At 35.9% G+C, this 25144-nt stretch overlaps 1 protein-coding gene across 1 annotated transcript; it reads left to right on the top strand.

Moving 5' to 3' along the window:
• Positions 1-17557: 17557 nt before the first annotated feature.
• LOC137388455 (uncharacterized) lies at positions 17558-17968 on the top strand. The gene has a single exon (XM_068074941.1). It carries the CDS (start codon positions 17558-17560, stop codon positions 17966-17968), a length of 411 nt encoding a protein of 136 aa, XP_067931042.1.
• The last annotated feature ends 7176 nt before the right edge of the window (positions 17969-25144 follow it).

Genomic DNA, 25144 nt, shown 5'->3' with positions numbered 1-25144 from the left:
AGCTCAGTTACAAAGCGATATATATTTTTACGTAAAACTAGCAGAGCTTTAAACTCCATAACTTGAACACGCTCAGATCTGGTTACACCAGACACAAGCTTAAAATTGATCATCTGCAATATTTTAAGCATCATTTGTGATTTTTATATGTTCAAAACACATTACTTATGAATTTATACTTGCTAAATTCTTTTAATAATACATGTAAATTAAATATTGATATAAAGTTAAAAGCTATGAAGCTATTAAATATACATGTAACTGTGCAAATACACATCAACTTATTCTGTGTTTAGCTTCCTATGAAATAGATGGCTTAAATTGGTGACTCTGATGTTATAATGTCCAGATATTTATGACATCAATAAATTTTAAACAACTCATTTTTAATGTAGAACAGCGAGGCTATACAAATCTTTCTTTGGGACACAATCTGTTTTCAAATTGTTAAACTTAATGTATGCAAATTAAATTTGTTAAGGCCCGTCAAAAATCAATGTTTGAGTATACCTTTCTGCTGCTTATGACCCAAAAAATTTTTAAGTTTTACAAACAAGACAATTATACATTCTGTACTCTGTTTAAAACTTATTCTTTATTTCAGTTTATTTTGATTGTATTTTAAAAAACCCAAAAAGCAAGAAAATATAGGATTGAAAAACTTTCACTGCCTGTCAGAATAAAATGCAAGTTATAAAGTTTTGCAGATAATCAATTTCTTAGAAGTTAGCTTAAATTCAGTTCTTTAAAACGCAAACTGAAATAGTCCAAACTGTACACACCTAAATTTATACAGCAGTACAACTAGAAACAGTAAGCAGTGGTGACCAAATTTGTTAATCTATGGGAGCCACTTTCAGCTGATTAGGCCTAATTATTTCTGCAATTTCTGCAATCACATCTCGTTCCAGTTTCTACTCCTGACTTGCATCCTGACCCTTGACACTCTTTATTGCATCGACCTAAAATTGCGTCACAGTCTGTGCATCTCCATCTATCTAAATATTGATTATATACATGTATGTTGCCTTTGACAGCCAAGAACCAAACACCACATTTCACATGGATAGCAGACTTCATTGAGTGAGTCAACGGCCTCACACCTTGTGCAATGAGTATTTCCAAGTTCAATACATAGAATGAGTCAGAGTTGTTGTGGATGCCTGTTATACTGCAGTTAATATGAGTCATATTTTTCAGAGTTTGACTAATGAGATAAAGATAGTTTCTTACCTAACATAAGTTTCTTAAAATTAAACATTTTTTGATGTAATTTCCCAACCACTAGCCAATCAAATAAACATCTCTAAATATTTTCATTTTCAGCCTCCATTATAAGACAGAAAGTTGTTACCGCATGAGTTTTGAACTTTAGAGTTTGTTCAATAAGAAAAAAGCAAGTTTCATATCATCTTCACAAATACTAAAGTTTATTACATTTAATTGTTTGATCAGTTTACCAATACAATTCTCACAATTTATCACAAACATATGAATATGCATTTGGCTGGCTCTGACGGGATTGAAAATATGTTGTAAGTTTCTAAATTGCCGAAAATTGAATAGAAATACTTAGTTTTTATGCCTTACCAAGAAGCTCTGAGTTAGCTTTTAGTCTATGAATCATATTTCCTAGAATCTATAGCTTAGTACATAACAAATAGTTTAGCTGGAAAGTTGCTTAGCAGAATAAAGAAACACAACCTCGTTATAGTTGTTTAGTAGAATAAAGGGTAACTAGCTTTTTAAAGTTGTTCAGCAAGACTGGATTAGACTATAGTCATAGTATCTCATATTCTAAACTCAGTTTTATAGTTAAAACTGGATTTCTTACTTTTTAGTCTGGTCTTACCTTTTGGTCTAGTCTTACTTTTTGATTTTTACTTTTTTAACAAAAAGTAGTAAATCATTTGTGATATCTATTGTACGAAAATCTAATGTAGTATATGCAAACCACTGTAGAATTCCCCTACTGCTCTTGCCTGCTGTTGGAAAGTCTAGATGAGTACTACCCTATTGCGTTGAGGTATGGTATAAACTAAAGAATGGCTAGTCTCTAGTTACTTCTTGAATCAGTAAATTAAAGTCATTCCATCAGGAGCCTCCTAAATTAAGTATACACATATGACATTGGTTACTGTCGTATACATTCAACAGACTCATTGAGTGTGGAAATCTAATGTTGTCAGACAATAGAGCTCTCTAAAAACACACAGGGCTAATATCCGCTGCAAAAAGCTGTCATTACTTTGACTGGTTAATTGATATCGGTCTAAGACTAATGGGTAACATTGAAGAAATGAATTATTAGCCATTGGAAATAGCACAGGAGCAGTAGCAAACACAAATATAGCAACTGAAAGGTTCCATTACATTTATAATTTAAACTTACTATATTTGTATTATACCAACTTGTAACCAATAAGAAGGAACATAGTAATATATTGATATCAATTGTTTTTATACACAATGTATTAGATGTTTAATAAGATTTTAGATCTTTTGATCGTGTTAGATCACCTTAAATATAAATAAACAATCTCAATTAACTGAAAAATATGGATGCTTTCTGATAAAACCTACTAAAGTTTTGTGTAAGTTTATATTTAAAGATTGACTTGCACCAAATTTTACATTACAGTTATTTGGTATCAAAAGATTTACCATGTCTTAGTCCGCTGTTGTGCAAGTGAAAAGTATGTGAAAATGGGATTACAAGCTATTAAAAGCTAAAAGACGAACCGGTAATCACAGCCCTCACAAAACACAGTAGGTTGGAATCCCTTTCCAAAATGGCTCTAATGGGGAGTAGTTGAACAAGATGGCTTTTCTTTACAATTTCATGCAAATTCATTCGCCGAAATATTTTCACAAATATACTTCACACATTCAATAAAACCATGTCTTAGGTTCATTCTGTTTTAGAGAATAATTTTTACAGTGTGAGGTTCGGAAAAATAGGAATCATGGAAAATTTGAGATTGTTAAACTTTGCGCAGCAGCGCAACTCTTCTCAAACCTGCCCTCATTAACCCCAATAAGCCACTGTAGAACAATTGTATGAATAGTTATTCTCTGTGATTTATTACCATATTTTATGATCACTCAATGCACACTAGAAAAATGCACAAGGCTCAAATGGGAAGTAGTTGAACACGATGGCTTTTCTTTACACTTTCATGCAACCTCATTCGCTGAAATATTTTCACAAATATAGTTCAAACATTCAATAAAACAATGTCTTATTTCCTTAGGCGTCTATTTTATCATAATTGTATTGTTGTCACTCTGAGCACTGGTATCTCAAAACTTACCATAAAAATGGTTTAATTTTTTAACCTTCGCTCGAAGGAGTGCATATCATCCTTTGATAAACATGACAAGCCTGTTGATCACCTGTGATAGTCGAAAAATGCTTTAGAAATCGTTTGCGCAATTAGGCAGAATGTATGCATCACATGATCAGATTACGACTAGATGATTAGACCAATCTGAAACAAAACTTTAAAGTAGCGAGCTTCTACATGTACATTTGATATGGACTTTCTGGTAAAACCTGAAGTGCTGGTTATAAACTAGTGCTACAAAATGTTTTATATTGAGCCTTTTAATGGCCGTTCATTTTACGTGACAACATCACATGCCAAAACAATAACCACATTATTTTGAGTACGTCGTTTGAGTAATTCCAAACTCTGGCGTTTTTGTGAAGGCTGCAATCAACTGTTCGTTTTTTAGTTTTAAAGCTTGTAATCACATTTCCACATATTTTACACTTACAATACAGCAGAATGAGACACGGTGAATTTTTTGACACCAAATAAATGTAATGTGAATTTCCTTGCAAGTCAACCTTTAAGGAAATACTTGGTAGATGACATGAAAGGTGAATTTCCAAGCAACCAAGAAATCATGTTTTAGAAGGTTCATTTTGCTGGGGACAGCAGCCTTAATTTGTAGGTTTAGATTACCAACTGTGACGACAACAATGGCACAAATAGTGACTGCCTATCTTTAGTTGTCTAGATCATGAACTGCTCTCCAATGATAACAGCAAAAAACTATTATGTATTATTGAGATTTAACATATCTTATTAGCAAAACAGTAATTTTACTGTTTACATTTCAGATGGCAGAATAAGTGAATTGCAGACTGCTGTTATTGTTAAGCCAATATAATAAATGGAAAAATACAAATGTGTGCGAAATCACATCTATTTGATAATAAGCAAGTTGTGAACATCGTGGTGAACATTTGTGGTGACAAATACATTCTTTGCTAGTAAACTGGTTCAAACTGGTTAGATGTAACACTTACCAACCGGGGTAGATAGAATTTGTACAAAGGTTTTAGAATTTTCCGATTGTCACCCCTTTAATTGTAGTTTTTTTGTTTGCTAAACTGTTGTGTTACGCGGAGCCTATAAGAACTAATGGCAACAGTAATAATGCTTGATTTATGAATAGCATATCATCACTAGCTTTTTATCATCAGTAATCTTTCACAAGTGTTATGTAGGTAAAATATGATCACACTGTCTAAATATTACTTCAAACTCTTAGTGCTATAACTTTTTGGAAGCTCATGGCAGACTATAATAAACTTCATTCTGTTTTTAAGAATTATTTTTACAGTTGGAGGTTCGAAAAAATAGGAGTCATGGGAAATTTGAGCTCGTTAAACTCTGCGTAGCAGCGCATCTTCCCTCAACATGCCCTTATCAACTGTGATCAGCCACTGTAGAACAATTGTATGAATAGTTATTCTTTGTGATTTATAACCATATCTTATGATCATTCAATGCACACTAGACTGCCTGAGTAGTTATGCACTAGTAGCCAACTAGTAGCCTGTACTAGCGTTTATATGTATAATAATTAGGTTCATGCCACGGTAATGGCTTTTTTCAGAAATGCAGATCGTAAGTAAACTAAATTGATAAAAATAGATGCACAAAAATTCAAGAATTAGTGTGCTCCAAATTCTAAACTATTTTGCTTATAAATTTTGTAAAGTGGCTGTTACTTGCACACTTTTTTTACCTGGTAATGCTGAACCGAGCAATTTATTTAAAGGAGTTTTTTATTCTACAAAGAAAACACAGTAAAATAGCTGATGAATTACCTAAAATCTAGAGAATTATTCTATTTTAACTATTTTGGTTTGACATTCGAGCTAAACAAATTACGTCTTATTAAATGATTTTCTGATTGTATTCATGATTCTCGCTTTTATAATCAGCAATTAATCCTGTAAATTCTGCAACTTCCCTCTTATATCCAGCAACACACCTTGTATATTTAGTGACTTACTTTTTATACTCAGTAGGTAGCTTTCTATTATATTCAGCAGCTGATCATTTTATTGAGAAACTTATCTCTTGTATTCAGCAACTGCAGCACCACATGGATGTTGTAAGTGTAAAGTTGTACTTACGGAAGAATCTTAGACCAAGGGATTCTTTGCATACCGTGACTCTGTTTTTAAGTAGCAATCTATTTTTGAGAGCATACACTTTTCGGGAAATTGGTTTTTGTAGCTTTTTTTGGTGCAACATAATTTCAAATGGTTATAAACTTGCGAAAGCCACCATTTAAGTTTCTATATTACTTGATTAGAGTCAACTCGAATGAAGTCTCTAAATTTTTATTACTGTAAGATGAAATAGTCTAGCCAATTATCAGCTGTTATTTTTGATAAACATATCATTAAAAAGGTAGAGATTCAAACAGACACTACTCAGGGTTTAACCATGAGAGCCAAAGTATTCGATAATTTCCACTCCCTGAGGAGCCAGCAACAAACTGCAGAGGAAAAAAACTATTCTGATTAATTTTTGTAAAATTCAGTGCTCATACACTCAGCCTCACAGATAAAGCTTTTTAACACACAGCCTGAATACTTGTCATTTCATCAAATATCAGTAAGTGGTACTCTTGTTTTAGTAAAAAGAGCGATTAAAATGCTGTTTTCACCTGCGGTACCAAATGCAATGATGAAGGCAGCAAAATGTCATACAAGAATAAAAAAATACTAAAGAAAAATGTTTTACTACAAAGCAAAAGTCATAAAGGAACTTTATATAAAGTATCTATTATGGGTTCGTAAAGATCAAGGAATGCCAACAGGGTAGTCAAGTATAAGTGACATTTAGTTAAATTAGGGAACTAAGTTTTTTTACTCTTCTCCTATAGTGGTGGAAAAATAGCAGTGGTATTCAAATAAAGGTGGAGTTCAAATAACAGTTTCATGGTAAAGTCAGTGTAGAAGTTTTTGTAAACATGGGGGAAGTGTGAAGGTTTTTACACTGAAATTAAGGTATGTAACATACTGGATAAAATGAAAATAGCAAAGGTGTATTATCATATTAGTATACGTCAAAATATATTGGTATTAAAGTATGATTTACCTCAGGTTGTTATTTTGTGATATAGTATGTTATGCTATAATATGTTGATTTAGTTTTTATTATAGTCTATTACATTACATTGTATTGTAATGTAATGCATCGGAGTTTACCAAATTATATTATACTTTTCATTATAATCTATTAGCCAAAATACTATTTTAATTGGATAATATTATATTCTATCATATAGTATGATACTTTGTCATCTTATATTGTATTTTTGTGTGTTATATTACTCAAGGGAGCAATTAATCACTCACCGTGAACTCAAGATCACAAGAGACCGTCAGCTTTGTCTCATGTCACTATTATATATTGATGGGGGGGTCACGTGTCTCCTAGACATCAAAGCCGTAGCCGTTATTTCCAATAACTATAACTTCTAGTAGTCTATTTAGCCTATAGTTCTTTATTCCTGAACGTGTTACAGTATAACATAGTAGTTTGTATATTATTACTTTTTACATTATTATACTTTATTACAAAACTTTATGTTGTATTGTGCTACAACTACTCCAAAAAAAATTAATAACTCCTAATACATACAGTATATTATACATACATATAATAATACATGCATGTAGGTATTGCATCACCAAAGTAAATTGAATTCAGTAAAAATAACCATTTTATATATTCAGTTGTGTGAAAATAACTATGCGACCAAATTTGTTTACCTTAAGAAGATATAATTATATATAACAAGATTTTACGCGTCACTGTACTTACAGAAACACATTCCATTATCATTTGCTTGCTAGTGTATTTTTTCTCATTTAGAGTGGCACTGAACACCGGTTATTTTGTGGTAGGGCAATCTATAAGTAGTACAGGTCATTTCCACACTACTTGAACACCATTTAGTTTAGGGTGTACTTTAGTGAGCAATGCACTACTATTTGCCGGCTATTATGTTTTTTTTTCTAATGGAAATTCTGAAAAAATATTTGGTTTGTCATAATGCCAAAAGAAAAGACTAATAATTTATTTACACGTTATTACACATAACCGTGCCTTTCATTGAAAACATGCTGATAGACTCTGATCACCTTTGAATTGATGTTATGAAAGCATTATCTTAGACTTTTTTTATGTGGTTTAACTCTGTTTCTAACAATATTTGACGGATAGGCTATCTCGACACTGCATAGCTTGCCTAAAAATATGTTTTTTTTCAATCCAGTATCTGCCTTCACTGATGTAGCAAGTTAATGATTTTGTGGTTAAGAGAAAAACGAAGCTAAGCAGTAGCTAGGCATCAAAATTACCAAGGAACACAATTTTGGAGTTGTTCTTCCTCTGAAACAAGCATTGAGAATTATTATGGAGGCAACGCTTATTCCTTTTAAGTTAGGTTAGGTTAAGCTATTGCCTTACTGTCATTTAATGATATTTGTGTACTCTTCAAATTGATTACTGAATCCCTAGTAACAATTCTACATTGCAAAGCAATTATCATAAACATATTTTTGTCTCCGGCAATAGAAAAAATAATACTCATGCAACTATTATGCTATTTATTTTTTACAAAACTACAGTGATACAGCAGTTACTACTTCTTAGTACTGTTATTATGACTATTATCATCATAGGAAACACTGCAAAACTACGAATGGTTTTCGAGAAAAGAAAAGAGTATTTTTACCCTAAAAGAGTAATTATGAAAGGAGTGTATTTGCTTTTTGCTAGTTTTTTTCCATTTAGATTTTTAATTCAATTTGTCATTTGCTATGCATAACTATATTTTATTAAACCAAGCCAAGCAATTCCAATGCTAGCCATGATAGAGTTATGGTAATGCTTCACTGATACAATGTTTATGTTATGCTCTTTGTTACAACTTGAGCTTTATGTATTAGAGCAAATATTTATCAATAGCCCATAAACAGAGCAGACAGTTTTAGACTTTTAGGACCTTCAATAGACAATTGGTTAAATTGGTCAATCTATATTCAAAATTTACAAAACCAACTTAAATCTAGCTTGCGGCTCTTCTATCAGAGTTCTTATATATTACCTCTAGATTTCTGGTTGCTGGTTTTATAATACATTGCCTGATAGCAAGTTAGTTCATTGCTTGGAGGCTTGGGGCATAGCACCTGAAATATCTGTAAAATGTTCTCGGAATGCATAAGCCTCTATTTTGCACTATCTATCAAGAAATATTTTGATCAATATTGTTTGTTCAAAAATTTAGAGTTTTACCCTTTCATACAAATTACAAACTTTGTATTTCTCTCAGGTTTCTATGCTATCAAAAACATTACTCTAGTGATTACATATTACACACACTATTACTTGAAGGCTCTTACACAGGGGTCAGGAACCTTTTTGACTGAGAGAGCCAAAAAATCCACATGTTTCAAAATTTAATTCTAGGAGAGCCATATACATATTTCAAATCTCAAAAACATAAAATTGTAAAAGGAGTAACAATTTTAGTAAGTTTGAGCAATTTTAGAAAAAACTGGATTTATTTTGAACAACAATGTTCAAATAACAATTTTCGCTTTTAGCCATTTTTTGGTTTGAAGGGTTTTCCTTTTGATCTAAAAATAACTCATGCGATCTCTGTGCTGCCTGCGCTGAGCAGAGTATAGAATGTACTACAAACTCTTTGCTTTGCGTGCCACGTTGAAAAGTTGCAAATGAAAATATATTTCTATTAAAAAGATGTTATTATATATTTCGTTTATTGTTACCGTAATTTCAGCATTATTTGTATTGTTATGATAATTAAATTCACAGCCAAATTATGAATTATTTTTCTACTGAGTTTTCAAAGGGTCAGATGCAATCATCAAAAGAGCTATGTATGGCTCGAGAGTCATAGGCTCCCTACCCCTGCTCTAACACTTCTACTTACTTTTTTGCGTCAGGTAATAGACCGGCCACATTTTACATGTATGTGTCAACAGTATAAAACTCCTTGTTAGCTTAGCTCTGACCAGTAAGCTGTTTTAGTCGCTTGAAATTAAGTCTTATGCAACATCTTGATTCATTCAACTAGTTGCTGTTTGATTTTTTCATTTAACTAGTAACCAAGGCCTAATGTCTTGACTAGCTAAATTACTGCACACTCGGTTTCTTTGCACCAACGTTTCCCTATTTCTCACCGTTCTCTACTTTTTGATGACGAAAAAGCACTACCGGTTGTCATCAACTGTTTTTACTATCTATAGGGGATGAACTACTTAATAGTGTGCCTCGGTATGTTTTTAAAGTATATATAAGCAAAAATAATCACTATAATTCTGTTAAAATAGATAAAGTGCAAGTCACCAAATATATTGTTTTAGTGAAAAGCTGTTGATGTAACTGTGGCACAATCTCAATTCAAATATGTGATTTTTTTTATAGTTTAAGCTAGGAACATTGAAACACCATTTTTATATGTTCAAGAAGTATTTTACTAGCTCACCTGTTTATGCTTGAGATGACTTTTTTCTAGGGCAATGCCATAGTAGCATCAGACCTTGCAACTATAAAGTAGTTAGTACAATGTGTTAAATAATATTGTGTCTGAACTTTTTTCTTAAAGGTTGACTTGCAAAAAAATTCACATTACAGTTATTTGGTATCAAAAGATTCACCATGTCTCACTCTGTTGTATTGTAGGTGCCAAATATGTGGAAATGTGATTACAAGCTCTTAAAAGCTCAAAAACGAAAATCCATCGTAGATTGGAATCTGTTTATTTCTTTTGCGTAGTCATGACAGTTTGGTTATTGTCTTGTCACATGATGTTCTCACGTGAACTGCAAGGCCAATAAAAAGCTCAATATAAAACTTATCATAGCACTAGTTTATGACAATCACTTCGGGTTTTACCGAAGACTCTGTATCAAATATAGATGCTCGCTACTTTACAGTTTTGTTTCGGCTTTAGCTAATTGTCAAGTCGTAATCTGATCATGTGACCCAATACTTCGCAAATAATTTTTGTAGCACTTTTCGATTATTACAGTTGACCAACATGCTCAGCATGATTATCAGACAATGATATGTACTCCTTCGAGCTAAGCTTAAAAAGTTTAAGAAATTTTTACAGTTATTTATAAGATATTAATGCTAAAAGTGACAGCATTACAATGATGATAAAACAGACGCGTAAGAACAATAGACCTGGTTTTAGTGAATGTGTGAACTATATTTGTGAAAGTATTTTGACCAATTAGGTTGCATGAAAGTGTAAACAGAAACCATCCTGTAACAACTATGTCCCATTTGAGCCATTTTGGAAAGAGAATCCAAACTACGACGGCCTCGTGTGGCTGCGATTGATTGTTCGTTTTTTAGCTTTTAAGAGCTTTTAATCACATTCTCGTATATTTTGCACCTACAACACAAAATAGTAAGACATGGTGAATCTTTTGATATCAAATAACTGTAATGTGAATTTTGTTGCAACTCAACCTTTAAGCTTTTTCCAGTAGGAATGCCGAGTTGGTTGAGCATGCTAAGGTTTATGGCTTGTCTAAACTACATGAAGTAGCCCGCCAAATTTGTGAGAAAGTAGATACTGTATGTTTTAGCATTTATGGCTAAATGTAGAAGATAGAAAAACTCATGATGTCAACAGTGGGCTTATGTACTATGTAAAAATAATGAAAAATGGTTCAAAAAGGCTAGCTCAAAGCTTATTGGGTGATCTGAGTTCACCACATCCAATTTCAACTAGCTTTACTTCTAAATTTTACACATTTTCTACTGCTCCACAGTTTAGGAGAAACACTTTGAATGCACTTGAGGTATTGTGAAGAAGGGATACATAAAATATGGGAAACTTAGAACTGATGCTGAAAAAATAAATAAAGGTTTTTGTTATGATGAAACATAGCAGAAGCATAAAGGTACTTCAAACGTTGGGTTTTTTGTTGCTAAGGATCTTTTTTCTGGATAATTTGCAGTCGTTTGAACAAAGCCAAACTTTTACCAAGTTTATAAAAATGAACCCCAGTAGGATAACAAGGACTATAAGTGGTTATGCGAGAGACACAGGAATACTTGTAAACAGAACCATGATGGTTTAATTGGTGTAATGGAAATGGCAGCACTAATATTATCTACCAGAGATCTGCTACAGAGCCTTTATGATTGGTGCGCCTTTGATGATTTGTGATTGTAATAGTTCTGTGCATATTACAACAACAAAAATGAATGTTCGAGAAAATGTCAGTATCGAGAGAGAAAATCCATCATTTTTTTGACGTCATCACCCTGTTTGCACATGCGTTCATCCCCAAAAAGCCGCCATATTTGTAGAAAACGATCGTCATTCTCTTGATTAATAGTATTTTTCGGTGTTGTTTTAATACTAAAATAAAAGATTTGCAAACAAAAGCATTGTTTGCAGTAAACAATTGCAGATGGTTCGTGTTTTTAACGATAACAGTTGTTTATCAAGATCGCAGACAATGATAGAATGACATCACGTAAAAAAGAAGGATTGCATCAATTAATTTGCAAAGCTTCAGAATAAACACTTGAACAGCTAAAAACTAAATCCAAAATTAATATAACCCCTATTTCTGATAGAGGCATGCTTGCTGCCATATTGATAACATGTGTTCAGTCATATTATTTTACTAGCAAAGGAAATATTGATCCAATGTGAAAAGTTAGTTTGGCTACAAGGTCTTATATTACATCTGATGATTCTGGCATGGAAGCATTATTATCGGTATAAAACTTTGTCAAAGATTCCTAAAAATGCTAATTTGTGCTCAGGGAAGATTCTGAGGAGGCACAATCAAGCCCATAATTTTGACGAATCATACATTTTAATGCCAGTGTTGCTGCAGCGACCTGTACCTAGGTAAATTAGCTAGACATTGTAAAAATGGTGAAGCATGATGAAGCAGGAAAAAGGTTTGAAAAATCTGCTACATGTAGCAACTTGAGTGAGTTGCTCACTATGATCTCACAGACAAAATTACTAAAAAAGACTTACCAGATAAGAGTTTAGGGTAGTTTCGTACCACTTTAGCATGGCATTATTATTTCAAAGCCGGCCTTGAACAACTTAAATGTGCAAAGGATAAAATTATATAACACTGAAGTTCATATTTTTTATCATTCTACTTATAATAACTAGTGTACCAATGAGTCTCTATGACAACTATCAAATGCAAAGTTAAAAGTCTACCGTATGTTAGATAAAAAGTTATTTGTGTTGCAATATGTTATATTATTACAAGTTATATTATAACTTAAATTTTTATAATTTTTTATTTTTTGGGGCATCCTCAAGAAACTATTCAGAATGGCAAATTCTAACCATGCCAGAAGAAATGGATTTGTGTAGCGTAACAACAGATTTAAAACTGGCAGAAGGAAGGCAGATAAGTGCTTGTCTGGTGATCAGCATTAATATACCTACACTAGCAATAGATATTTGGTCAGGCCATTTGCAAAGGTTTTAGATTTTGATGGATTGTGAGATTCAGACCATAAGTTTTAGTCAATTTTGCCTGTTGGAAACATATTTTATAAAATAGAAGAACATTTACTCTAATTGATTAACTACTATTGCTTTGCCAAACGTGCATGCGTACATGCGTACATACGTACATACGTACATACGTACATACGTACATACGTACATACGTACATACGTACATACGTACATACGTACATACGTACATAGGTACATGCGTACATACGTACATACGTACATATGTACATGCACATATACGTAAATGCGTACATGCGTACATGCGTACATGCGTACGTGCATACATGCATACATTTGTACATACATACACACATACATACGTACATACATTTAAACAAGAGAAGGTACGCTTTTTCCACAATAAATGTGGGTGCCAACACTACTTTGTTATAAATCTTGGTTGTATGGTAACACAGAAATATAAGCTTTATTGAACATTGACGTATTATTGATTGGAATGAAATTCACTAGTCATTCTATTTGTGTATTGCGTAATAGATTTTTGTGATTTGTAGTAGAAACAGCAATAGGCTCTGCCCTAGCATGATTGTTGAAAATAAAAACCTTCAGCCAGTATAAAAGTCTGTTTCTTAGTTTTAATTACAAAATTATTCAAACATTGTGTTATTAGAAAGCAATTTTTTGTCTGCAGCCATTTTTTCATGTCTTGGCTAGTTTGATACGCTTTCGGTACTTTGGCAATAGCTTACAAACTGATAGTGAAATCAGTTCAAAACATTGTAATTATACTAAGAATTTATGAATTCAACATTGTAGTAGTTGCTTGTCAGGGTCAAGGAGTGCGAAAATTATCAATATTTTGTAATCTTGTTTAAACCGAAAAAAGTAGCAATAAAACAATACTATGCATTTAAGGTTTTGTGTATCAAATAAAAGAACATTTTGCGGCATTGATTATTACTGGTCAGTTACATGATTGCGCAACTGCTCAAATATTTCATGCAATATCTTCAATGCCCATGTCTATCTACTAGTCATACTACAGGTATTAGGGTTTGAAAGTTTATATTTTTTATGATTATGGTTTGAGTACTGCATTCAATAACTATATTATTAGTGGTTAACGACTACTCGCAAAAATTTAGGAAAATAAGGACAACTCAATTTTTAATCTTTGTAATTTTGCACAGCACATATAAAAAAGCATTTAAAATGCTTGCTAGCAAAAGTTTAATTTTTCCGAGTAGTGTGGAGCAGCTAGTTTATATATGATAACTTGAGCTGCAAAACAGAACTGAAATATATTGTTACAGTATCAATTTTTGAAATAATTTTGTTCAGGTTTTATATTAAAATTCAGTGAAATATGCTGGCATTTAAGCATTCCAGAATTTATTCAGAAAGCAAAAAATCATTGGAGACTTTGTATAGATGCTTCTGGTGTTGGTAATTGCGGCCGTTGCTGAATCATATTGACAATTGACTCATACCCTACAATCAAATATTAAAATTTTTTTTTCTTTTGACATTTAAAGGTATGCAAAAAATGAATTAAATGAACAATATATACCTGAAACACTGATGGCCATTTGGCTCACTGAAAAGCTGATTAGAGAAACTTTACTTAGCGCTGGTACACTGTAAAGAAAACTGCAGTTTTTCCTTTACTGCTACACAAAAATCAAAACCCCTGAGTGAAAAGCATTAAGAGATATATTATTTATTTCACTATACAAATATACATCTATATATAAGTAAGAGTACAAGTAATTCAAAGAGCACACATGCAAGAAACATCATGCCAGAGATTTCCGAGGATGTCTGCTCACTTTTGCTTCAGGCCTCTTTTCATATTTTTATCCTCAATCGGCTCCAACCAATCAGTAAAGCGTCTGAATCTGCAGCCTACCTTTGGTCAACCGGAGACCTCAGCAACGGCTGCGTCATATGCCAAGCCGGACCTTGGCCCAGTTATGATATCAGTCTAGTGAACTGCCAACCTTGCCCTCGGCAATTTTTTGCCACACTCTCATGCTCGAGGGAGGTTTTGGAGCTGTCTCCTCAGCATCTAGAAGAGGGGTTGACTGAGAATAAAGCTGCCGCTGTTACTTGTAATACTTTTGGCCTTGGACCTCAGTCTCTGCAAACGTCTGGTCTTGTAAAGTGAGCCTTTAGGTCTGTAACAGGCTGGTGGTCCCAAGACACATTTCTTGCCAGCAGCGGCATTTATCTAACAGCTACAGACTCCATCCTACCGCTAACAATAAAGAAGCTCATTGGCTGTAGGCGCTCTTGGCAGTTGAGTCAGTTGCTTGGCATGTGGCTGGGTTTGTATCAATGTTTTCCCGGCTTGTCTCCCGTGCTAAGCAGATGAGCTGCCGGTCGATTTCTCAGATCATGTTTTCCTCCTTACAGATAGGCTGTTGGTACATGTATGTGGCAAGGTCAATTCAAGTTGACTCTGCTGTAGAGAGCCAATTCGAGATTGCTGAGCCGGTTTTAGTTGTCATGACTCAACCCTTTGCTTGGGTTGGCCTTCCTAAGGCATGCGCCTGTCCAAACTGACTGACTGGTCTCTTGGCGCTTTGGAGGGCAAGTCAGCCCCGATCAATATAGGAGTACACAGCTTCTTCGGTAGGTTTACAGGCCATTCTCTCGTTTTGAAGAGAGCGGGCCACTTTTTTGCACCCACCGGGTAAACAACACTATTACACTGTGCTATACTAGCCTCGTGTAATCTTTAACATGACATCCCCGGGTCGCAGAAAACGTATTGCCAATGGCAGGGACTCACATAGATGACAAATTGCGCTGGTGATGACACTACACAGTTTACAATTGCCAAGCTCTCACATTGTCTTAGCCATTTTCTATGATGAATGAATGATCTACCTCTTGGATGGCTCGACAGACAACTTCTTTAGTTTCACCTATGGTATTTGAGGGTGGGTTGATCTTTGTGTCGGTCGGTGTCGGTCCTCTAGTCTAGGGGTCGGGAACCTATGGCTCGCGAGCCATATGTGGCTCTTTTGATGGCTGCATATGGCTCTCTCAGACAACTCAGAAAGCAGTGAAATTGGCCAATCAAAACAAATCTAGTAGACTTTTAATATTACTTGCGCTCTCAACCGCAGCCATACTCAAGAAGGTTTTCACTTCACTGCTGAGCTAGTAATAGACTTAGTCAGTGAGTGTTAGACTAAGCAGTGAGTGTGCTTAGCAGTGAGATTAAGCAGTAAGATTTGCTAATTGTTTTTGCAGACTTGGCATATGGATTCAGATGTAAGTTTAAAATCACTGTCCTACACTTGTGTGAGCAACATTTTGCATGTCAATTTATGTGTATTATTTATGATATAAAAATAATAATAGATTAATTTTGGGCAAAAAAGTAATATTGAAAATATTTCTACAAATAAATCATAATAAAATAAATTATGAAGAAAGTGTCGTTAGACTCCTTTGCGCGTGTGCAAAAGGGTTCGCATTACGGCTTGCTGTGAGGTCATGACTTAACCCTACCACATTTTCTTGCATTGTCAGCTAATTAATAACTTTGACGCCCTTTTGAGAGAATGGCTAAAAGAAAAATAGGCGAGCAGTATCGTACTTTTTAGCAGGAATAGACAGAGCAATTTGCCTTTGTGGAGAGAGCAGGCTCTGCAGTAGGACTAGTTTGCAATGATAAAATTGCATCTATGAAACGTTCTAATATAAAGCGGCACTTTGACACGCGTCATACTACAATTGCATCAAAATATCCTAAACGGGGCAGCAGAAAAAAGCATGTCAAGACCTATTATTAAGAGTGCAAGCTAGTCAGCAGCAACTCCGTGTTTGGACCCAACAATGTGACTGCAACTCGGCTAGCTTTGCTGGCGCTTTAGCAATTGTGCAAAATGGAAAGCCTTTCACAGATGGGAGTATGCCAAAGCATTCATGCTTGGTGTCGCAAATGAACTTTTTGACGAACTTCCAGCAAAACACAAGATAATTAAACGGATAAAAGACACACCTCTGTCAACAAGAACTGTTCACGACCGTACCATCATGCTGTCAAATCAAATTGAAGCAACACAAGTGAAAGACATAAATGCGGCACAGTATTTTTCTCTTGCTGTTGATGAGTCAACAGATGTGAACAATTTATCCCAGTTTAGCGTGATTGCAAGGTATGTTGTCGGTGACCCACTACATGAAGAAAGTCTTGCTGTTTTACCTATGAAAGGGACAACAAGAGGAGAAGATTTAATCAAGTCCTACTTGAGTTCTCAAACGAAAAAAAATTGTGATTGAATAAACTTGTTTCTGTGTGCACTGATGATGCTCCATGCTTGGTGGAAAAAATAGAGGATTTGTGGCGCTTCTTTGTAAACATGAAAAGAGAGACATTTTAAGTTTTTACTGCATCCTACACCAGGAGGCGCTTTTTGCTCAGATGTGTGGTGGGCCGCTTGGTGAGGTGATGTCGCTGGTCATTCGGGTGGTCAACTTTATTGTTGCCCGAGCTTTAAATGATCGCCAGTTTAAAACATTGCTGGACGAAGTTAGAAATAATGATCCTGGTCTGCTTTTGCACAGAAACAGGCGTTGGTTGTCAAGAGGAAAGGTTCTCAGTCGTTTTGCGGCTTGTCTGAGCAAAATCCAGGCATTTCTAGCAATTAAAAATGTTTAGCATCCTGAGTTAGCAGACACTGAGTGGCTTCTGAAATTTTACTATCTCGTAGACATGACTGAACATCTAAACCAGCTCAATGTAAAAATGCAAGGTGCTGGAAATCAAATATTATCTCTGCAACAAGCAGTGTTTGCATTTGAAAACAAGCTGGAAGTTTTCATCAGGGACGTTGACACAGGTCGCCTGCTACACTTTGAAAGACTCGGAGAATTTAGAGATGTGTGCACAGCAAGTGATCCTGCTCAACATCTTGATTTTCAGCACCTAGCTGGTTTCATATCTAATCTTCTGCAGTCATTCAAAGGGCGTGTTAGAGAATTTCGTGAGTGCAATCATCTTTTTAAGTTCATCACCCATATAAACGAGTGTGCAAATGACAGCACTGACTTGAGTTACATTCCTGGGGTCTCCGTCAGAGATTTTGAGCTACAAGCGGCTGACTTGAGGGCCTCAGACGTGTAGGTTAATAAGTTCAAGTCACTGAATGGAGATTTGGAAAAACTTGCACGACATCAAGCAGAGTTGGCGAGCCGGCACAAGTGGGCAGAAATGAAAAAACTTCAACCTGCAGACCAGCTGATTGTCAAAATTTGGAACACACCTCCGGTCACATACCACACACTGCTTGGTGTGAGTACTGTACTGACAATGTTTGGTTCTATGTATGCATGTGAGCTGTCTTTCTCACATCTAAAGAACATTAAGACCAACCTCTGATCGCGTTTGTGGGATGGAAGTCCCGATGCCTGCATGAAGGTTAACCTCACTACATATAAACCAGGCTACAAAGCCATCAGCAAAACCATGCGGTACCAGAAGTTGCATTAATGTTGAGAAATACTCATTAGCAACAGTATAGCGATATTATTGAACAGAATCCAGTGACATATTATTCTTTAAGTGTTAAAATTAATTAAAATGCACAATTGATTTGTGTTTTTAGTTGTAAACATACGGTATGGCTTTCCCGATATTATATTTCAAAATATACGGTTTTTATGGCTCTCTCAGTCCAAAAGGTTCCTGACCCCTGCATTAGTCAGTTATGTCTAAATGAAACAAGAGATCCGAGCCGGCTAAAAAAACCAGGTTCACTCTACTTCTTTCATCTAATCAAGTCGTTCATGGATCTCGAAAGAGTCTTTACATGGTTGGCTGCTTGGCATCTGCTTGAAGGAAACAATCTAAGCTATCTTTAGTGGATCACTTGACGGCAGATTGCCAACTGAACGTGACTCGACATGGGCTTCTATATCTGAAGCAGAGAAGAGGCATGGAGGTAGCCTGGCCAACACACCCCTCTGTCTGTGCTAGAAAGTCCTACTACCTCATCAGTGTTTTTCATGCTCTTGCACATGGTCGCCAACTATTCATCTGAGTCTAAGAGGCCTACTACACATTATTCTTTCCCAACTTTTAAATCTTTGAGCACTGGCCGTTTTGGTAAATGAGTGTCAGAAACCTTGGGCAATCTGTCCAACGATCCAAAGTTTTTAAACTTTTGTTAAATATATCTAAATCTGCTCATAATACAATGATATTTGGTAAAAAATAATAAAAATTCGGGCAACCCACAGCAAATATCATCAAACAGAAAAAAACAGTACTTTCCCATTATTCAGGCTAAAAATATAAAAGTTCTCATAATTTTGTAAAACTCGTTAAAACATTTACAGCGGCATCATTTTCCTTGTGCACTTGTTTATCATCATTTCATGACTTGATACATACTGAAAAATGATAATTAGTATCATAAAATTTTTCATTTACATCGCAATCATTTATGACCTACCAGCAGTTGAATCGTATTGTGTTTTTTGCGATATTGGTTAAATAAAGTTTGCTATTAAAACGAAGGCAATCACTAAAGTTACTTAAAAGAGGATACAAATGGAACTGAAAAGTTGGATCAAACATCCTGTGCAAGAATTAATTCGATTGGTTTCTTATGTTACTTAGAAACAGCTTTTGTAAACTAAAGCATGTGAATGCCGCAGTAGCGGCCTTTAAGGATGCCGCAAAAGCGACCATTTGGTTCAAAGGGTTAGTGAGTCTTACACGCTCAACATATCCATGATATCGTTTACAGTCTCACCTGGTTGAACCATGTAGCCAGGTTCATCATAATACAGAGCAGTGTCTAGAATGTCAATTTCAGCAGGTCTCCAGGAGAATACTTGCTACTTGTAAGGTGCAAATGAAAATAATCCTACCCTACTAAGTTCTCAAGGTTGGCACTTTGGTTGCTCATTATTGGCTGCCACTGCCAATAACCATACCCACTCTTCATATTAGTCTAGTTGCCGAGTGACCCAAACAGGTCGAAGGGCTATTGCTTGGAACAAGTGACTGCACCAGTGACTGGTGACACTGCTGAAATTCTGTGCAACACCATGTGTCATTGGTTCTGGGCTCAACCTGGCTCTCGAGAAGTACTGACTCGGTCTTCTTCCAATAGCTTCCAAAGTTCATTCAACCAAGTGTCTAGCTCTTTGCTAAATTTTAGCTCTTTGGTAGCCCAAAGTCTCAAATTTGCTAGGTACGTTATGTTTTCAACTTAGATTGGACTATTTGTTTACTAGCCCTGCCTTCATTCACAATAGGGGTGCGACCAGGTTCTATTATAACTGGTGCTCAAAAAAACTCTTTTGGGCAAGCGTGGACTGGCCTCATTCATTAGCTGACTCTCAAACTGTTCTGGCAGAGTCATATAACATAATATTTGCTCATCTTAGACACTACCTATAACCTGAGTCATGGTTTCCGAAAGGGCCAAATCATCCCACCATCTGCTAAAGTTATCACTCAATAACCAGATCAATTTGTTTTTATCGGCGTAGTTGACATCAGTTATAGCAGTTTCACAATAACTCTGTGCTAACGGAAATTGACGTGTAGCCTCCTCTTGCCTTTAATTTTTTGCACTTCCACAATGGGCTGCTTGGCAAACCTCAGAACTCACAATCAGTCTTTTTTGTGGTTATCACTTCTGGCTAGTACCAGGTCAGTCTGCAGTAGGCTAATTGTTCTACCTAACAAATTGAGCAAAGCTCGGAGTTTGCCACGCAGTTGTCTTTTTAAATGGTCAATGGGCAGGGCACACACCCCTGGGCTGGCCAGTAAAATGTTCAAGCTTTCGGTGCTCTATTTGGTCACAACTACAAAATTGGCCCAATCCTGTGTAGGTGCTGGAGTTCTTGATCTATCAGCTCCAGCTGTAGCTCGATAAACTTTTATGCTTGAGCAATATCTTGGTAAATTGCGACTACTGGTGCCTGATTTGTTGCCTGCATGCAGGCCAGCTCTTTGCCAATGTCACCTCAACTTATCACGCAAACCATATTGCATAGTTCCAGTATAGCTGTGATTGGCTTTGAGTCAAACCAGCGACACAGCTAGCCTAGCCGTGTTGGCAGCAGGCTGGACCATGCAACCGACCATATACGATCCTGGTGACCGATGACATAGCTGTAAGGCTTCTTTTCCGTCTACCCAAGAAAGCCAAGCTTTGCATGGCAAGTTCCTTCTGAGTCACCCTTATTCTCTTAGCTCAATGAGCTCGCATTACCAGCAGTCTTTACAAGTCTGTTTACTGATCCAATCAGGGTTCTTGTAGCGGAGTCTAGCTTGCTGCTGCATAGTGTACTAAACCTCAGTTAGGATATGTAAACACCTACATACCTGGTTTACGGGTTCTTTCCTTTAAACATCATTTGAAGAGAGAAATGATTAGTAAGGAAAAAAACTGAAATCCATAGAGGTAGGCCGGAAGTGCTTCATAGCCTGAACTACGTTCTACAGCTCTTTTCAGGTCCCCCTCTTAGCACCATCATGTACTTGAACCAGCACATTGCCCACTCTACAACCACCAGCATCTGTATTCAGAAAATATGGCTAGCTTAAATTGGAGTAGCTTAGCACAGGTGCTGAAAGCAGCTGCTACTTCAGTTCTTCAAAAGCTGTTTGCCCTTCCTTGTCTCAAGCCCACTTTTCTCTTTTTTTCAGCTGGTGCAGAAACCGCCCTGTGATAACGAAGCTCAGGATATACAGCCAGTAGTAGCCTACCATGCCCAAAAAGCCTTGCAACTCACTGAGTCTCCTGAAGGTTGTCAGGCCTGGACGGCCCTTATTTTTTGTTTGGTTGTAGCTACACTTTTACTGCTAACCACATGACCTAGATGGGGTATCTGCAACTGTAGTAGCTCAAAATTGGATGGTTTCAGTATCAGTCCTGCTTTCTTCAGTAAGTCAGGTAAGTATAAAAGTTAGTGGCAATGATGATGATGCCATCTAGGTAGAGCAATAACAATTTCCAATAGAAGTGGTGTACTGTGTGCTTCATCTGCCTCTGAAAAGTGGCTAGCATGGAGATGAGTCTGAAGAGTAAGACCTATCATTTCCAACTCTTCAATTGTCAACAACTGGATCCAGTGTGCTAAACATCCTGCCGCCACAAAAGACATTGTTGCTGTGGTCAATCTAGAGAAGTGAGTAAGGCGTCCTGTTTGATGAAAGCATTTAGCCAACAGAAATCAGTACTCAAATACCAATTTTTGTCTTTTTGTAATACCAACATCATCAGGTAGTGTCAAAAATCTCTAGCTGGCTTGATGAGTTCTTTTCTGGCCAGGTCTTGAACTTGTCCCTTCGCTTTGGCTTCCATTTTTAATCTGATTCTTTGCGGAATCTGCTGAATGGGTTGAGTCCTTTTCTTTAGTGGAATTGAGGGATTTTTCTCAGAGGTTTGTCCCACATTTCTATTGCCAGTGCAGCACATGCGCTGGTAGCACAGCAGGACCAATGCTTGTCACTCTGTCTGCGCTGGGTTTCTGCAGTTTCTTTTATCTGTCATGAAAAGGTTCTTCAGATTGAATGGCACCCTAGTCTCTAACAGTTTTGCAATCTGAGATGGTAGATCTGAGCCAGAGAAGATTGGTTTGCCATTTACCTGATAGCCCTTCACTCCTGTGTTGTAGATGTCAATTCTTGAGGTTTAGACTAGATGACAGCTTTTTTATTTTGTCCAGGACATTTCAAGCTTGTAGCCAATATTTGGTCTATTATCGGACGTGTTTCTGTGTTCCGCATCTTCAACTTTTCATTGTTTTTTTTTTGTTTGTGACCTATTGCGCTCAGTTCTTTTCTTGCTGGAGCTGTTGAACTTGGTTCATCAGCTGCTGCACAAATAGTGGCAACAGGCTGACAGTCTGATCCTGATCTAACACCGTTTTTTTCTGTCTGTGCTTCTTTCACGGAACTGATGGCTATCGACTAGCTAAAATCATGCTTGACTCGGAATATTTCTGTTCCAATTTAATCGATCAACATAGATGTAAGCCTTACCAACAAATGTTACTGTAATCCTGAGTGGTTCTTAGTGCTGCAAAACATCTCTCTGGCTATGTCTGCTCTGTGGGCACGAGCAAGTCTCCACAAACTAATCAAACTAAGTGCTCTACTTAGCCAAAATTGCTTCTGTACAGTAGGTGCCTTGCTTCAGGGCGCCCAGCTTACATAAAACCTGCTTGGGGGAGAGGGAAAACTGAGCTTGCAGTTCATCAAAGCTGACTTTTACCCTGTCAGATTTTTAACAATTTCTACCTTCTCTGACAGAGTCTTCTTAAATTAGAGTAAGCTGTTTGCTTATGTTGTCATTTGCTTCTGTCACTTCATAAAATCGGTTGATGAACATCTTCCTATCTGGCGTACTGAGCCTACATGAACTGGTGAGCCACAGACAGGATGTGGGGTACTATTATCCTCATCTCCTGTACCTTAGCCAAACAGACTGTGTTATTGTCTGTGCTTTGAGCGCATCTGGCCCTCATCCTGCTGCCAATCCTTTTGAGAGTATCTCGCAGACCCTCAGAAGCGAGCTGCCTTTTGGGCAGCTAAGGCAATTCGTAATGAAAAGGTGATCTCGAGTTCACTCAAAAAAGCAACTTTTTGTGTGAGTCTTGTCTGACTATCACTAGGGAAGCCTCTGTTTGAGCAATCAAAGATTCACCCTTCTTATGAAATCAAACTCTACGATCCTACTGTTAAAACCAGTGTAAAGGGAACGGTATAAGATAAAAGACAATAAGAGATCTATTTTTTATTAAACATATATAGGAATATAAAAACTTCAAAATGTGCGCCTACAATGAAGAACATGCAAAGTATTGCCAGGAACCTCTTCTAACTATGGCTTCAGGTTCTCCTTTTATATCCTTTTATCATTGATTGACTTTGAATCATCAGTAGCATGTTTGACTTGACAGGCAAGCTTCTGCTGAATGTAACCCTCACCGGTAGCTGTGTCTCTAGCCAAGCCAGGTATTGGCCCAAAGTCCATCATGGTGGCAATTTTGGTCACTTATGTTGACTAGGCAGCCATCCTGGCCTCAGCAATATTTTGCCACAGCATCCTTCATAACCTAAAGTTCCTTTTACATGCAGATTATAAGTAGAAAAAGAGCTAATGCAACTTTTTCATTATGTAATACGCAATAATGTTGCATAAAACAAAACGCCAACTCAATGCACACAAATTTAATCTGAACATCGAGGGCCCCATAGTGAGCAGAAAAAGTAACATTTTTGCTTTGCCACACTTGGCATCCCAGCTGTATCATGTGCTATCAATAGTGGCCAGGCGTTTAAACTAAACTATGGTTGCTCAAATTTATCATCAAGCAGTAGAATGCCAAAACTGTTAGAGTGCAAATCTACCTAGTTGAAAAAAGTCGGTTCAAATCTCATAACATGCAGAGTTTTTGCATTAATCAACCTTGACTTAGTAGAAACAGACTAAGTTGCGTCTTATTATAGTGAAGATCAAAATCACTTGGCTAAATAAGTTCAAATTTTTAAAACGTTAATATGTGTTGTTGTGTCATATGAATATGAAGTCACAGTATGTTTTTTCCTTTGAGTGTTATGTTTTCGTCTATGCTTGTGGGATGAGCTCATTTGGTAACTTGGAAACGTTTGAATAGAGCCTTTGTACTTTTGACGTCTCATCAATTTCACAAGCTGTCTTCCTTCTGTAGGTTATACGGAGTTATTTCATATTTCAATATTTTGATAATTTCGTAATCTAAACTTCTGATCAGAAACATAAATGCTAAATAACAAATCATTGCTGAATATTTAGACAGCATTCGCGCTATCAAAATAACACACGATATGTTAGTACTACTTTGAAATATATAATATACATCTAAAGTTAGGTTTATCAGACTAGATAAATATAGCACAGATAACATATAAATATGATATAAATAGTGGCCTGTAGGTTTATGCTGTTATACAAAAAATAAAAATACTTATACAGTGTTAAAATGGTTTTGGTACTTTTTATGCCTTAAATGCATAAGATTATTTTGAGCCATAAATATTGAAAAAAAAAGATCTTTGAGTAGAACAAAAATCTTTGTAATTTTAAAGTAAGTTGCTTGAAAAATTATGCAATAGTACAATTTAATTGTAAGTGGGAGTCAAAAATTTAATTTCAATGTACAGTATAAAGAGATGCTTTCTCTAAACATTTCAAAGTGATCTTACCATTATGCACAGTATTACATTCAGGTGTTGCATATTTCGGATTTATCTTGAAAAAGTTAGTGTTTATATACAAAACACGCAGTTACATAA

The sequence above is a fragment of the Watersipora subatra genome, chromosome 2 (genome assembly GCF_963576615.1).
Source record: "Watersipora subatra chromosome 2, tzWatSuba1.1, whole genome shotgun sequence".
Classification (NCBI taxonomy): Eukaryota; Metazoa; Bryozoa; class Gymnolaemata; order Cheilostomatida; family Watersiporidae; genus Watersipora; species Watersipora subatra.
This window is presented reverse-complemented; position numbering and strand designations above follow the sequence as displayed.

Excerpts from the sequence above, each read along its gene's own strand:
- LOC137388455 (XM_068074941.1), top strand. The coding sequence starts at position 17,558 with ATGACTGAACATCTAAACCAGCTCAATGTAAAAATGCAAGGTGCTGGA.